Raw genomic sequence first — 16,165 nt, 5'->3', positions numbered from 1 at the left:
GACATGAGTGCGGGCTCAGTCGCTTAGTCTGACAAAAAAAAATCTGAGGAAAGCTGACAGAAATACAGGTCTGCTTTCTGTTGTATGGAGGAGCCTGGGAGACGATGCTTCATGACTGTCTTCACTTATATGAATAGATACTTTACCTAAAAATCATTCATTTTGTAAACAAGAGTCGTAAAGAGCTTAAGTCCTGTGTCTTGTAAGATATTTAGGATTAGGAATGTCCGTAATTATTTCTGTCATGATGTCTGAGAACAACAACCAAAAAGATGCCCATAAAAGTAAATGACTGACAGAAAAGAAGTGAATTTGAATTCAAAGGTTTTTTAAACTAAAAATCTGCAGGGTGATCCTTTTTTTTATATAACATTCTAAAAAGCAATACCAGATTTCACTAAAAATAAAGACTAAAGATCATGATAATTATTTTAATTGTAAAAATTAATTCAGCAAAACAAAAACAAAGCAAAAAGACTTTGTGAAATCTATGTATAACAGGCTCTACAGAGAAGAACAAATTAAAAATTTATATTTTTTCAGGTAAATTAAACGTAAGTGTGTAGTACAACAACACTGATGGGGGGTTTTTTTGGCAGTGATGCCAACCGCACTGGATTTGTTTTTTTATAATGGGACTTGTTTACAGTAAGTGAAATTATATACTACTGGCAGCTTGGACCCTTTTTGAGGATTAAAGCTCCAACTTTCTGGTGAGTTTACATCCTTTTTACTGCATTTAGTTATGCGGAGGAGGTTGAACAATGAAATTACATCACCTGCATTTGTTTAGCCCACCGTGTGACTTGTTTCAGTCATGTCCTGCCCCCTCCTCTTTTCTCCTCTTTCACTAATGGAAATGTTCCATGTTTGTCCACAGAAGTTCCTGGATAGTGGCAGCTGATGCCAGCAGCATCTATTGTAAACCCAGCGCTTCCTTACATCTTTTATAGTCGAATAAACAGCTCTGCGTCCAGCTCCGGTCCCTGCTGACAGAATTGCATGTACACTAACCAAACAATGCCCCCATCCTTTTCAAACCACAGCCCACCATTATATAACCTGGCTCCCTCAGTGAATGTGACTCCCAAATGTACAATAGTTGCAAAACACACTCCAAGTCATTTTAACTTACAATAATAATATGTTTATTTCTGTAACCATGGCAGATATATTGGCAGCAACACACAAAAACCTTCACATTCTGTAAGATAAAACAGCTTCAAAGATACAAAAACGAACAGAGAGGGAAACGTGAGGAATAGGAGGGGAAGTCAGTTCGTCCAGAAGGAAGTAGCTCCCTGCATCCAAAGAGGTGGTTGGAAAATCTCAGTCCAGCACAGATCCCTGTTTAGCTGGAAGACCCTCTGACTGCCTCCACTGTGCGTTACGTAGCGTGAACCATTTCTGTAAGAAACAAACAGGACAAACACACCCATGGGTGGGGTTAGAACAGGTGGCAGGGGGTTTTGTTCACTAATGTAAAGCCTGAACACAAGATTGATGATGTAACTCTTGGACTTCTCATATTTCCAAGAATTAAATACAGGCTTCTTTAAATGCATTTTCAGCCTGAGGCTACTGGTTACAAGCCTACATGTAGACAATAACCTAACCACTACTAATACCAACTAGAGCACATTACTCTATGGGTCTCTTAAACTGGTAATCTAATCACCCAGTTTGTGTGTATTATTATCATTGTGTGTGTTCAAGTAAGACACATGAGCTAAAGAAATATGATATGTATGTGAAACTTAAACTTGACTGTTAAAAATATAGTGGTGGATCACATAATTTAATATCTTTAGAGAATAATTGTTTTTTTCTCATGAGACACTACCACCTAAATCTACTGAGCTCCTATCTGTGGATTTAGTAAGGCATTAGAGTCTGGACGTGACTAGCCTAGCTTACCATAAAGATATAGTTAGCCTGGCTTAGCATAGAAACTTAAACTGTCAATGTTTACTATCTAGCCTATTTACATTTTTAATAACACTTATTAAATTTAGCCTAATATAATGTTCAGTATTCATCATTTCAGCATGCCAACATTTTTATGTGTTGCCACATGGTGCAGAATATTACATCAGACTCTCAAGCTAGCCTAGCCAGACATAAAGCCTAAGATTAAGTGACAAAAAAAATCTAAAGTAAAACATGCTGATATTTAACATTTGTACATGTTAATGTTAGCCTAATATATCTTTAACAATCAATAAATTTAATAAATTGTAATAAAATCAATATTTTAATATTTATCGCTTCAGCTAAAACTGGCTAGCCCGATTCTGGTCGAAATTCTTATTTTATTTTTTTTTTACCATCACAGCATTTGCAAAAGTAAATTTAAAAATAAATAAATAAATAATAATAATATTTACCATCTAAAATTTTATCACGCTAACATTGACCTGGTAACGTTTTCCAAGTTAGCATAATAAAAAATATATCATTTCAGTGTGCTAATATTAGCTTGTGGCTCTTATTTAATTAAAAGAAGGGACTTTAATTAAAATTTGTAAGCTAGGCATCATATACATGTTGTCTTTGGTCTCACAGTCAAATTAAGACATTGCTCAGTCATGTCCAGTTTCAAAACTCACAGCTTTAAAAAGGATATAACTAACAAGTGTATGATAAGGAAGCTGGTTGTTGCAGACATCTTTTATATACAGTCTATGGACAGCATCACAGGAAGCAACTTAACTCAAATTATCAGAGGTAAATATTAATTGTTATTTGCGACCAAAGCATAATCATCATACAGAATCCCCACATGGAAATATGATTAACCAACACCGAACTAAACAAAAGCCCCTTTCCATCTGACTCTCATTATCTTCACAATCACACTACAGTCACATCTTTTCAGTGCATGTTAATGTGGTCGCTGACTCATCGTGGCAGAGCAGTGACCCCACAGCAAAGTTTTTTCAGGGCAACCGCACAAAACGAATGTTTCCATCTAATTTTAACAGCATGTAGTCATGGCCCGTTTCTCTGACCCCTCTGCCAAAAACTGCTACACTAAAACTCTGACCAGAAGATGATTGCACGGAGTGCTTTCACACACACGCACACACCCGTGACCCATTGCATTGCTGTTTTAAAATTCATGTTGTCTTGGGATTCACAAGAGTGCTGATGTAATCTGGGGAGGGATGCAGACCGTGTTTGAGCCGTGTGCCTGGCGAGAGGGATGGTTTCCTCATTTTGTACTGAAAACACACAAGATTCCCATTTGGAGTCATCTGGGATTGCACTTAAACATGATCAGACTAAATAAATTCAAGAACTATTCTCTGAACTCGGCTGTACGCGCTCTATCCCGTCTGTAAAGCCAGTCCATTACAATGCAATTTTCTTCACCCACTTTTCAATGGAAGCTGTCACTTTTTGTAATCCTGCTGAACCACACAATGGTGCTTATGTCATTTTTTCCTGTTGACTTTAAGTGGATTACGTAAGACGGTCTTTCACACTTGACTCTTGGCCCTGCAGCAGTGAAAACAAAGAAAGAGTTCACTGAAAGGAGCTCAAACATGCAGCACGGAGCCCATAACATTGTAAAGGTTAATGTGGAACAGGGAGTGGTAGCCGGGGTGAGTTCATTCAGTTAAACCTTCTCCAATGAAAGCTTTGTTAACAAATACAAAACGCTTAGGAGGGTCGACAGGAAGAGAAAGAAAGGCAGACACAAAAAAAAGATCAGCTGGAGACTGAGTCAGTACTTTTTGATGAGAGGCCAGACCTTTACATTACCCTGCCTGGACTGGGCTTCCCTGTCAGGTTGGCCAAGCACCTTTGTGTGCACTGAATGGAAATACAGAATAGCCTGATTATTAGCCTTGGCAGCAACATGTGTTTGCTGTAGTTCAACCTTTTCTTGGTTATAATTCCTTCACTTTATTTCCATAAAGGACATCTCCTAATAGATGCACAAGGATCTACTGCCAAAGTGAAACGTAGGCCATAAATCGTCCACATCTTGCAGGATGAAGCGATAGTTCGAGTTACTCTTTAGTTTTGATGTTTGTAATAAACTTTCTCGCAGACTTCTGGATCCTTGAATTACTACTGTTAGCAATAATCCTTTAAATGTGCAAAACCTAATCCTTTAAAGTGGAAGTTGGTTACAAAGGAAGACCTGTGTTTGCCTTTTCTCTGCATACTCGGAAAAAAAGATTCATATCTGGGATTTAAAAGGTAGGAGGACATTTCGACCTTTGCACTTGCATAGATTCCTGGAGTGTCTGTTTCTCCAGGCTGGGGATGTGGGTCAATGCCATTTTTTCCAAAGCTGTTGTGGTTCATTTACATACAAGGTGGAGGTGGAGTGTGTCTCTCCCAACATGTCATTAATGATGTGAAGAGGTGGATTTTAATCCAAACCACAATGTTTTCCTAAATTTACCTGATGAGTCTAGGGTGCTCTAACCTAACTGAGTAGTTTGCAGAACCTAAATCCAACCAGCAGGTGAAAAAAAGGTAAAAAGAAAAAAATCTCCTAGTCTCCTCCTGACAAACCCGCTACTCTTCCCACTATCATCACCTCCTCATGTGGCCTATGCTAAATAAAAATTACCCCCTGTATGTAACAGGAGGACGCAGGTGGGATCATTATATTCCATCCTGGGGCAAAAACACATTGGCTTTTCTGGATTACACACACAAAACCACTTACACGGCTATTGTCTTCTGCTTCTACACTGTTACCAATCATCCTGCACACCTCCAAGCTATTTGATTACTCATAACACTCTTCTCTGCTTACAGTCAAACAGAGATTGTCAAGATCTTTCATGAAGATTGCTCACCTGGTGCATTATCCAAAGATATTTACTGGCTTTTAGCATTTGATTCAAAGGACTATGAATGCTTATTAGTCTACCCTGATGGCTCCATGTTTCTGCTTGATGTCACAGCAACAACATGAGTACGGCTTTATAAACAACATTATTTAAAAAGCAGGAAAGACCAAACTGATTGTCGTGCCAACATTTTAAGTTAGTTTATTTTATAAAAAGGGCCCATGGGAATGTTTTCTTTGTGTGTGATTAAATAATTGACTAATATTATTTTTCTTGCCTCTTCATATTTGTTTTACTTTTTTTCGGCACAGCAAGTAACAGAGACATTAAATGACAGCATCTTCTGGCATCACTGATTGTTGCTTTGGCTATTTGTTTTTGTCAAATTGTGTTTAAACCTAAAACTGAGTTGTGATGAGGTGGGAGTGAGAATGATCCTTGGTTTAAAAAGCTGTTTCAAATCACTTGAGTTCAGTTTGGGGGTTTTTGTTTCATTTTTTTGCTGCGCTTGTGTTACTGCAGTCCAGAAAAATCTTCTGGGACTGGTTTGTTGGGTTACAGCAGAAAAAATGGCAGGATGCACAAATCTGTCATACATGAACTGTTAATGTACATGCCATGTCTTCAGCTTTATCACTCCTGACAAACACAAACACAAACACGGGCAGAAATTTGCCTACAAAACGAAACTGATGCTGCATCAGCTCAGATGACAGAGCCACAGGTTGGGCCTCGCCTCCTGCTGAGTACAGCTAAGCAAACAGCCAGGTCATTTGCCAGCCAAATCACGAACAAGAAACTTGTTCTAAAAGGAAACATCCCACCGTTTGCAAAGTTAAAACATCATCATGGATAGCAGCTTCAGAGTGCTGCTTGCAAAGAGGAGGTGCCTGCATTACTTTAGTGCACTTTGTGTTGTTATCAGAGCACTGAAGCTTCACATCTGGCTGCAGATGTGACAGATGCTCAGACTTTACAGTAGGCTACGGCATTCCTCAGATACAGTCAAGGCGGGAGTGCGTACATGTGGAAAGGAGCAGAGACAGAGACCGAATGGAGGCAGTACCAAAAGGAAATTTTCAAGAATTCATTCAAATATTCTCTTTATTAAGCTGCTTGAATATGAAAAACAAAAACGGTGTGTGTTTTCTATTCTTAACATAATTAAGCAAAAAGTAGATTTTAACTTTGGATTTTCTGGCTATAAATAAGAGATTTGGTACCGTTACACTGAGCTCTATAGACCGGTGAGGGGTATGTATTGGCAAAATTATTAAAAATGTTGTAAGTAACAAGGTCTAGCTCAAATTTGGGGTACCTGAAGATGAAATTAAAAGATCATAAAAATATTAGACAGTAAGTTATACTGCAAAGAAATGTATAATTGATGGGTTAGGCATTATTAAAGCCCAACTTGATTTATCAATGGGCCAATACTGTGGGCCAATATTAGCTATTGTTAGTATTGATGTTTATAATGAACATTTAAAAAGTAAAGAACAGACGGGAGAAACACCCTTCAACCATGTTATCAGTGCTGATGTTGCATAGTTTGCTCACCAGAGGGCAGTGAACAGATTTATGCAGAGTGATAGTTAAATAAAAGAAAAGCTCTATAACTCTATGTCTCTATAAGAAAAAATTATCAGGCAATACATCAGAATATCAGGGGGTTTTTTTTAACCAAAAATATCAGTATAGGTCTTAAAAATTCAATATCAGTCAGGCTTTAGTAATTATCCCTTAAATAACGCATTTGTTTTGTCAGTGAGGTGTCAAACATTCCTGTGAAACACCCATAGCCACTATGATATTCAGGGGGTTTTTCTACACAGCAGAAACAAATTAAAAGTAGCAAAAACCAGGAAATGGTTTGCATTTTTGTTTGAAAAGCTAACTGATTATGATTAAAGAAGATTTATATTATAAAAAGCATTTATTGACGTTGAAGCATTGATTTTAAATGTATTTTGTGCTGATATCTGAAATGTAAGCCAGAGAAGACGCATTTCTAACATCTGAACACACACGCTAATCTGGCACAGGTATGAGCAGCGACCACATCACCAGAAATGATATCATCTGAAACAGACGCAGCAGTCCCGCCCTCACTGTTTGATCCCAGGGCTCCTCTGAAAGTCACCCTGCGCAGATGAATCAGTGTTATGAGTGTTAACAATAGCTGACCCCCCTGACTCTGGGGTGACTTCATCAGGAAAGACAACTTGGAGTTGCTCCACTGCTGATCAGCTGTGGTCACTGTTGGTTTACACTCAGATGAGGATTATTTCATCACACTGTGATGTAAACAGAAACACTGAGCGCTCTGTTCGGTGTCAGCGGAGCTGCCCCACAAATTCAAAGTCTTATTTCTTAGACACTGCATGATTATTTCCTCAAAGGTCACCTGACTGAGCCTCTGACAGGATTTACTCAAACACTAGTAAAGCTGTAAAGGAAGTCAGATTTACAGACTCAACATCTCTGAGTAAAGTTAAACTTCTGAAAACCGCACAAACGGAAAGTACATTCAATAAAGTACGACTTTAATACATCTCAGAATGAAACAAAGTACTTCCTACTATAGGAAAAAGTATTATGATAAAAGACTAATGCTTTTTATCAACAGGCGTTTTTCAGCCTTGAACAGTATTTAAATATTAAAAGTACATTTTTAGTAGAAGTTGGAATGCAGGTATTTTTTATACTTTTTCCTATTAAAATGTTTCCAGTTTATGTTATAAGATAATGACTATTATTAAATGCTTGAATAACAATAATCACCACTGTCAGTCTCCACAGGCCTGTCACGGTGATCTCCATGGAGATAATAACTTAAAGGTGTCCTATGTTTGCTCAACACTATCGTTTAAACAGCTCCTTATCGATAAGCCTCCCAGATCAGTAACATCGGGAAAACTGAACTCCACACTGTTTTAAAGCATTCCCGCTCACAACGACAGTAAAGAGAGGCTGCGGGAGTTTTTTCGGTTTTACTCACTTGTGTTTCCTCCTCTGACAGTCCGCACTCCGCCGCGATCAGCATGAGCGTCGTGCCGTCCGGATGCTTGCTGACTTTGTTGAAATTCTCCTCCAGGATAGCAATCTGATCCTGAGACAGGTTCATACTGTCCATTGCGTTAGAACCCATATTCCAGTCTCCTCCTGCTCGCCAGTGGTTCCGGCGGGTTCTTGCTTCGGTCCTGATTTGGAGCTCAGATGTGCGCGCAGAGGACGCAGAGATGAAGCAGCGCGTACTTACAGCTCGGCGGGAGTCTGTGAGCAGTGTGGGTGTGTGAGTATGTGAGCGCTGGGTTTACAACTGTCAACAGAGCAGAGCCCTTCCCTGAACAAGGGAGGCGGAGAAATACAAATGTTACACCAGGGGTGTCAAACATGAGGCCCACGGGCTAGAACCCGCCTACCGGCCCACTGAATGGGCTTTGCAACATGTCAACACCAGGAAAAACAAAAAGCTTTTTCAGAATATTGTGCAAACAACACAGTTCTGGATTATAACTCTTCCCTGGCCAAAATAACATCTCTGATAGACAGAGTCTCCCACCCCATGCATGTGATTGCTGCTGAACCGCAGAGCTCCTTCAGTGACAGACTGCTGCATCCTCGATGCATGAAGGAGCGTTTCGGCAGGTCCTTCCTCCCTGCAACTGTCTGACTGTACAATCAGAACTGCTCCCAACAATCATACAGGGAGTGCAGAATTATTAGGCAAGTTGTATTTTTGAGGAATAATTTTATTATTGAACAACAACCATGTTCTCAATGAACCCAAAAAACTCATTAATATCAAAGCTGAATGTTTTTTTAGTTTTAGCTATTTTAGGGGGATATCTGTGTGTGCAGGTGACTATTACTGTGCATAATTATTAGGCAACTTAACAAAAAACAAATATATACCCATTTCAATTATTTATTTTTACCAGTGAAACCAATATAACATCTCCACATTCACAAATATACATTTCTGACATTCAAAAACAAAACAAAAACAAATCAGCAACCAATATAGCCACCTTTCTTTGCAAGGACACTCAAAAGCCTGCCATCCATGGATTCTGTCAGTGTTTTGATCTGTTCACCATCAACATTGCGTGCAGCAGCAATCACAGCCTCCCAGACACTGTTCAGAGAGGTGTACTGTTTTCCCTCCTTGTAAATCTCACATTTGATGATGGACCACAGGTTCTCAATGGGGTTCAGATCAGGTGAACAAGGTGGCCATGTCATTAGTTTTTCTTCTTTTATACCCTTTCTTGCCAGCCACGCTGTGGAGTACTTGGACGCGTGTGATGGAGCATTGTCCTGCATGAAAATCATGTTTTTCTTGAAGGATGCAGACTTCTTCCTGTACCACTGCTTGAAGAAGGTGTCTTCCAGAAACTGGCAGTAGGACTGGGAGTTGAGCTTGACTCCATCCTCAACCCGAAAAGGCCCCACAAGCTCATCTTTGATGATACCAGCCCAAACCAGTACTCCACCTCCACCTTGCTGGCGTCTGAGTCGGACTGGAGCTCTCTGCCTTTACCAATCCAGCCACGGGCCCATCCATCTGGCCCATCAAGACTCACTCTCATTTCATCAGTCCATAGAACCTTAGAAAAAGCAGTCTTGAGATATTTCTTGGCCCAGTCTTGACGTTTCAGCTTGTGTGTCTTGTTCAGTGGTGGTCGTCTTTCAGCCTTTCTTACCTTGGCCATGTCTCTGAGTATTGCACACCTTGTGCTTTTGGGCACTCCAGTGATGTTGCAGCTCTGAAATATGGCCAAACTGGTGGCAAGTGGCATCTTGACAGCTGCACGCTTGACTTTTCTCAGTTCATGGGCAATTATTTTGCGCCTTGGTTTTTCCACACGCTTCTTGCGACCCTGTTGACTATTTTGAATGAAACGCTTGATTGTTCGATGATCACGCTTCAGAAGCTTTGCAATTTTGAGACTGCTGCATCCCTCTGCAAGATATCTCACTATTTTTTACTTTTCTGAGTGTCACGATCCTGGGTCTTATGACCCAGTGTTTTGAGTTTTAGTTCATTTTTGATGTTTTAGTTTATGTAAGCCCTTCAGGTTCCTAAGTTCATTTGTTATCATGCTTAAGTGTTTCTAGTTATTATTTCCCCCTCGTGCTTCCACCATGTTAAGTCTCCCCTGCTTTTCATGTATTTCATGTCTGTGGCTTATGTTGTCAAGTTCAGGTTGTCATGTCTATATCTCACTCTGTTTCCTGTTTTATTGTGAAGAGGTCTGGCGTTTCTGTGTTCATCGTGTTCAGTTTTACTCTCCCACTGTGACGTCATTATGTTCATGTGTGCCAGGTGTTTCCCCAGGTGTTGCCACTTCCCCTAATCACCTCCTGTGTATTTAAGTCCTCTGTTTTCAGTGTGTGATTGTCAGGTCGTCTGTTGTCCACGCCATGTTTCCTATGCCATGCTTCCAAGTTTCTTGTCTAGGTTTTTCCTTATTGTTTGTTTAGATTTCCCAGTTTAGGTTTGTGTTAATTTTGCTTCAGTTTGCCTTGCCCTTTGTTTGTACCTTTTTTACCAGCCATATTAAACGGCTCGCTTTTTGTTAACATTCAAGTTTTGTTCCCTGTTCCTTGGAGTCTGCATTTTGGGTCCTTTTTCAATTCATACAGTCTGCCCTCGCCAGACTGTGACAGAACGACCTGACCAGTCATGGACCCAGCAGATTCAGCTCTCACCGAGTGTCTGGAGGAGATGGCTCGCATCCAAGCGATCCTCGACTGCGTCCTTACAGCGCCCGAGTTGAAGAGCAAGCTTGTGATGGTCAACGTTGCGGAAGCTATTATGGAGAGGGATCCCCGCCTCCTTCAGCTCCCGGGCTCACCTGCTATAGTGGATGCTTTTACAAGGGTAAAAGAGATGCTGCAGGCCCAGGAACTGTCGAGTCAGGAAATGGCTTCCAACACCCACCAGTCACAACAACCCCACGATCAGTCGTCTTCATTGCTGCCTCCGGAACCTGAGTGTGTTCGTGTCGGTTCGCTGAGATTCGCCGCAGCGTCACCACCTCTCAGCTCACCAGTTTCCACGCCCTCATCACAGTCTCGCCATACTCTTGCCACGGTCCAGTGCGAGGAAGCACTGGACGCCATAGATTTGGACTACGACGAGCGTCAGTCGATATACTGCACTCTATTGGAGGAGGAGCTCCGGTGGAAGCCATGGCTCATTCCGGAGCACGAGCCCTCTTTCCGGGGTTCTCGACTGGCTCTCGGGGGACCTCGGAGTTACCAGGGACTTCCGCCTATTGCACCGCCGTCTTCCACTTTCAAGAAAAAGCGGCGTGCGCGCCATCGACGCTCCACACCACGAACACAAGTGAGTGACTATATCTTGGCTCCTCATGTTTCTTCTCCGGAGATTATTGGAACGGACACTGCCTTTCCGGGTCATGAGCCCGGCTGTGAAGAGACTGTTTGTACAGGAAATGCTAGCCAACAGGCTCAGCTAAGCTGTTGTGGGACTGCTATCCAGGCCGGTTTGGAGCCGGAGACGGAGGTACAGCTGGTGCAGCCAATTTCAGTGTCAGCCGGAGGGCCCGGGGAGCCCGTCCAGCCTCACGCTTCGTCTGCTGGAGGTTCAGGAGAACCCAGCCAGCCTCACGCTTCGTCTGCTGGAGGTTCAGGAGAACCCAGCCAGCCTCACGCCACGCCAGCTGGAGGGCCCGAGGAGCCCGTCCAGCCTCACGCCACGCCAGCTGGAGGGCCCGAGGAGCCCGTCCAGCCTCACGCCACGCCAGCTGGAGGGCCCGAGGAGCCCGTCCGGCCACCTTCTGCTTCATCACTTGCAGCTGCCGTATCGCCACCTGCAGCGCCACCACCTGCGGCTCCCGTGCCGCCGCCTGCAGGACCACCACCTGCCGCGCTACCGCTTGCTGCTTCTGCGCCTCAACCTGAGGACGACGCCTCACCTGGTTCTGCCACACCTCAGTCTGAGAACTCATACAAACTCATTTCACCCACTATAGACTGTGTGTTGCTGCAACTTACACAGCCTCCTGCCACGTCAGCTGGGGGGCCCGAGGAGCCCGTCCAGCCACCAGCTGTGGCTGCCTCATTGTCACCTGGTTCTGCCTCTGCTACGCTTGGTCTGGCCTCTGCTGCTGCCTCGCCTGTTCCGGCCTCTGCTGCTGCCTCGCCTGTTCCGGCCTCTGCTGCTGCCTCGCCTGTTCCGGCCTCTGCTGCTGCCTCGCCTGTTCCGGCCTCTGCTGCTGCCTCGCCTGTTCCGGCCTCTGCTTCGCCCTCGCCTGTTCCGGCCTCTGCTTCGCCCTCGCCTGTTCCGGCCTCTGCTTCGCCCTCGCCTGTTCCGGCCTCTGCTTCGCCCTCGCCTGTTCCGGCCTCTGCTTCGCCCTCGCCTGTTCCGGCCTCTGCTTCGCCCTCGCCTGTTCCGGCCTCTGCTTCGCCCTCGCCTGTTCCGGCTTCTGGTTCGCCTGGTCCAGCTTCATCAGAGTCTTCGTCCTCGCCTGGTCCGGCTTCAGCCTGTGCTTCGCCTGGTCCGGCTTCATCAGAGTCTTCATCCTCGCCTGTTCCAGCCTCGGGGTCTTCAGCCTCGTCTGGTCCGGCCCATGCCACTGCTTCTGCCGGCCCTGCCTCGCCTGATTCTGCAGCGCCACCTGGAGGTTCAGCCAAGCCACCCGACAGGTCTCGTCCTCGTCGCCGCCGGCCGCCAGCCAAGCCACCCGACAGGTCTCGTCCTCGTCGCCGCCGGCCGCCAGCCAAGCCACCCGACAGGTCTCGTCCTCGTCGCCGCCGGCCACCAGCCGAACCGCCCGAGTGTGGCCAGCCATACCTGCTTCGCCACTGCCACCTTCCACATGGTCGGCCCCCTGATTTGCTCCGTCACCACTGTTGGACTTGTGGCCGGCCCCCTGAACCTTTGAACTATGAACTTTTATGCTATCGACCTCCAGGACGGCCCCCTGAACTAATTAACTCTGGACTTTTGTGCCGTCACCCTCCAGGTCGGCCCTCAGAAAGTTTTGAGAACTGTCTCCGGAGCGTTAGTGCCTTTCATGGGCTCTTTGCACCCTTTTTGTTGAACTTTTGCTCTGGTTTTGGTCGGTTTCAGGCCCTCCATCCTGGACCCCCGCCGCCCGCCCTGGGTGGGTTGTTTTGGTTTTGTTTCATGTTTGTTTCTTTGTTCGTGGTTTTGGGCGTCTGGAATCCGCCCTTGAAGGGGGGGCTCTGTCACGATCCTGGGTCTTATGACCCAGTGTTTTGAGTTTTAGTTCATTTTTGATGTTTTAGTTTATGTAAGCCCTTCAGGTTCCTAAGTTCATTTGTTATCATGCTTAAGTGTTTCTAGTTATTTCCCCCTCGTGCTTCCACCATGTTAAGTCTCCCCTGCTTTTCATGTATTTCATGTCTGTGGCTTATGTTGTCAAGTTCAGGTTGTCATGTCTATATCTCACTCTGTTTCCTGTTTTATTGTGAAGAGGTCTGGCGTTTCTGTGTTCATCGTGTTCAGTTTTACTCTCCCACTGTGACGTCATTATGTTCATGTGTGCCAGGTGTTTCCCCAGGTGTTGCCACTTCCCCTAATCACCTCCTGTGTATTTAAGTCCTCTGTTTTCAGTGTGTGATTGTCAGGTCGTCTGTTGTCCACGCCATGTTTCCTATGCCATGCTTCCAAGTTTCTTGTCTAGGTTTTTCTTATTGTTTGTTTAGATTTCCCAGTTTAGGTTTGTTAATTTTGCTTCAGTTTGCCTTGCCCTTTGTTTGTACCTTTTTTACCAGCCATATTAAACGGCTCGCTTTTTGTTAACATTCAAGTTTTGTTCCCTGTTCCTTGGAGTCTGCATTTTGGGTCCTTTTTCAATTCATACAGTCTGCCCTCGCCAGACTGACACTGAGCCTGTCAAGTCCTTCTTTTGACCCATTTTGCCAAAGGAAAGGACGTTGCCTAATAATTATGCACACCTGATATAGGGTGTTGATGTCATTAGACCACACCCCTTCTCATTACAGAGATGCACATCACCTAATATGCTTAATTGGTAGTAGGCTTTCGAGCCTATACAGCTTGGAGTAAGACAACATGCATGAAGAGGATGATGTGGACAAAATACTCATTTGCCTAATAATTCTGCACTCCCTGTAGATGTTTACATCAGCGCTGTAACTTGCACTATTTTATCAACCGATTCACACTATAACCAGGGTTGCCTCTTATCTGTATTTAATTTGATAACAGTATGGTACTCAGTTTTTGGTAACCATTGTCCTTCATGTAAATATGTAAAAATTGTGTATGTTTCTGTTGTGTCTTGTGTACTGTTTGTTTGTATATGTGTCTTTCTTGCTGCTGTTACACCCAAATTTCCCCTTGTGGGACAATTAAAGGATTATTCTATTCTCAACCAATAAGCAGTATCTGCCATGACTGTGTCAGATCTGTGATGTTTGGCCCCAACTGCATTGTTGTAAGGCTAAAACTGAGAAACTGACAGCCCTTCATGCATGTTCACATTCAAATCTAATTTAGCATCATCAGTTAAGTCAACATGAGTGTCTCTGGTCTGCAGGAGGACGTCAAAGTTGTCGGGTAGAACCCAGGCACGCAGAGGGAGAACATGGAGACTCCACTGCACTGCTGAGCTGCATGAGTGGGATTATCCAGAACCAACCAGATCTTGTCAGAGGATGAGAAGCAACACCAGTATGTGCTGGAAGGCGTTGAGTACATCATCACTTCCTGTATATGATAAAGACAGAGACTCACTGACTCAATATCAATCCTCAATGAACAAACTGCATCTGTGTTGCTAGTGGAAGACATCAGCACCACACCAAGGCCTGTACTGCTCGAAAAGCTTATCTGCAATACATCGGGCGCTGTGCTGTTGATTGAAGCCTTCTACACCACATGGTTTGTGCAGCCTATTTAATTCAGCATCAACAATCATAGTGTATTGGATAATGGCTTTTTTAATAACTTTGCTTTGCTTATTGGCCGTGGGGGACTTTTGGACACTCAGTTTTTCTAAGATGAGAACATTTAACACCATTCTGCAAGACATGGTTCCCAGATCTACATGCGTCACTGCTGCTATACATCCTGTACAATTTCCAATGTATTTGGAACAGGACATTAATCATTTTGAACTACAGAAAGATTTACCTCATCTTCAAAACCTTCTTGCTTTGTACAATTACAAAATTAGTTACAAAAAAATCCTGCTTTGTGTCAACATTTCACACGTCAAAATCAATAAGTACAAAGCAGAGACTTCTGATCGTCTTACTACTGCTCTTATCTGGTAATGTGCAACCTAACCCAGGCCCTGAGCTGCAATGTAGCTAGACACCATCTGAATTTAAATCCTCACCTGGGCTGAAGATAGTTCATCTTAATGTGCGCAGTTTGTTACCCAAGATGGATATGATCAAGATCTGGGTTCAATCAACAGATGCAGATATTGTCCTCATTTCTGAAACTTGGTTGTCTAAATATATATCTGATGAACATGTTAGCATGGCTGGCTACAATATCTATCGCACCGATAGGCTTAAGAAAGGTGGTGGTGTTGCTGCTTATGTTAAGTCAAAATTTGATGCTACAATAGTTCTATCAGAATCAATTTGCAAACAATTGGAATTTTTGGCTCTGAATGTGAATGTTGCAAAGGGTCTTTGCATAACAGTTGCTTGTTGCTATCGACCCCCTTCTGCCTCCACAGAAGCTCTGCGTTCTTTAAACCTTTTGCTGTCCAGACTAAATTATGGGGAGCTTGTTCTAGCTGGTGACTTTAACTGGGATTGGCTCAAAACAGTTTCAGATGATTTTAAATCTTTTTGTGATTCTATCAGTCTTACCCAGCTGGTCAATTTACCCACTCGGCCAAATCTCAAAAGCCCCGAAAAGTCTACCTTGATTGACTTGATTTTGACAAATGTTCCTCATAAATTTTCATCTTTGGGTGTCCTTTGTAACGACTTAAGTGACCACTGTGTTGTTGCTGCTATTAGAAATACTAAAGTGGCCAAGTCACAACATGGTATTATTTTTAAAAGAACTGTTAAACATTTTAATGAGCAAGCATTTTATCATGATTTGTCAAACTATGACTGGAAGAAAATAGGATTGATCCCTGATGTAGAATTAGCGTGGGCATTCTTTAGGGATGGGTTTATGCAAATTGTGAATAAACATGCTCCATTAAGAAGATATAGGATAAAAGGTCGTGAAAACCCCTGGTTCTCCCAAGAGCTGGCAGATATCATTCATGAGTGTAACCTGGCTTGGGCCAAAGCGAGGAAAACTGGCTACCCCAGTGATTGGCTTCTTTTCAGACAACTAAGAAACAGAT

The 16,165-nt window shown here is 43.3% G+C and overlaps 1 protein-coding gene across 1 annotated transcript; it reads right to left on the bottom strand.

Annotated features, from left to right (window-relative positions):
- Nucleotides 1–1,124: 1,124 nt before the first annotated feature.
- On the bottom strand, nucleotides 1,125–8,132 carry hopx (HOP homeobox). The gene is made up of 2 exons (XM_086264128.1): nucleotides 7,819–8,132; nucleotides 1,125–1,407 (listed from the first exon to the last, which is right to left on the bottom strand). The coding sequence occupies exons 1-2, from the start codon at nucleotides 7,966–7,968 to the stop codon at nucleotides 1,330–1,332; spliced, it is 228 nt and encodes a 75-aa protein (XP_086120254.1). The 5' UTR covers nucleotides 7,969–8,132; the 3' UTR covers nucleotides 1,125–1,329.
- Nucleotides 8,133–16,165: the final 8,033 nt, after the last annotated feature.

This window comes from Aulonocara sp. 'chitande type north' Nkhata Bay, linkage group LG2, assembly GCF_057382095.1.
Source record: "Aulonocara sp. 'chitande type north' Nkhata Bay isolate Kocher_YH1m ecotype deep benthic linkage group LG2, A_spYH_male_GT1.1, whole genome shotgun sequence".
NCBI classification, from domain to species: Eukaryota; Metazoa; Chordata; class Actinopteri; order Cichliformes; family Cichlidae; genus Aulonocara; species Aulonocara sp. 'chitande type north' Nkhata Bay.
Note: the sequence above shows the minus strand (reverse complement) of the source record. Positions and strands in the feature narration are given on the sequence as shown.

Excerpts from the sequence above, each read along its gene's own strand:
- hopx (XM_086264128.1), bottom strand. The coding sequence starts at position 7,968 with ATGGGTTCTAACGCAATGGACAGTATGAACCTGTCTCAGGATCAGATT. Across the intron at positions 1,408-7,818 it reads TGTCAGAGGAGGAAACACAA|AAATGGTTCACGCTACGTAA; the intron begins GTGAGTAAAACC and ends TGTTTCTTACAG.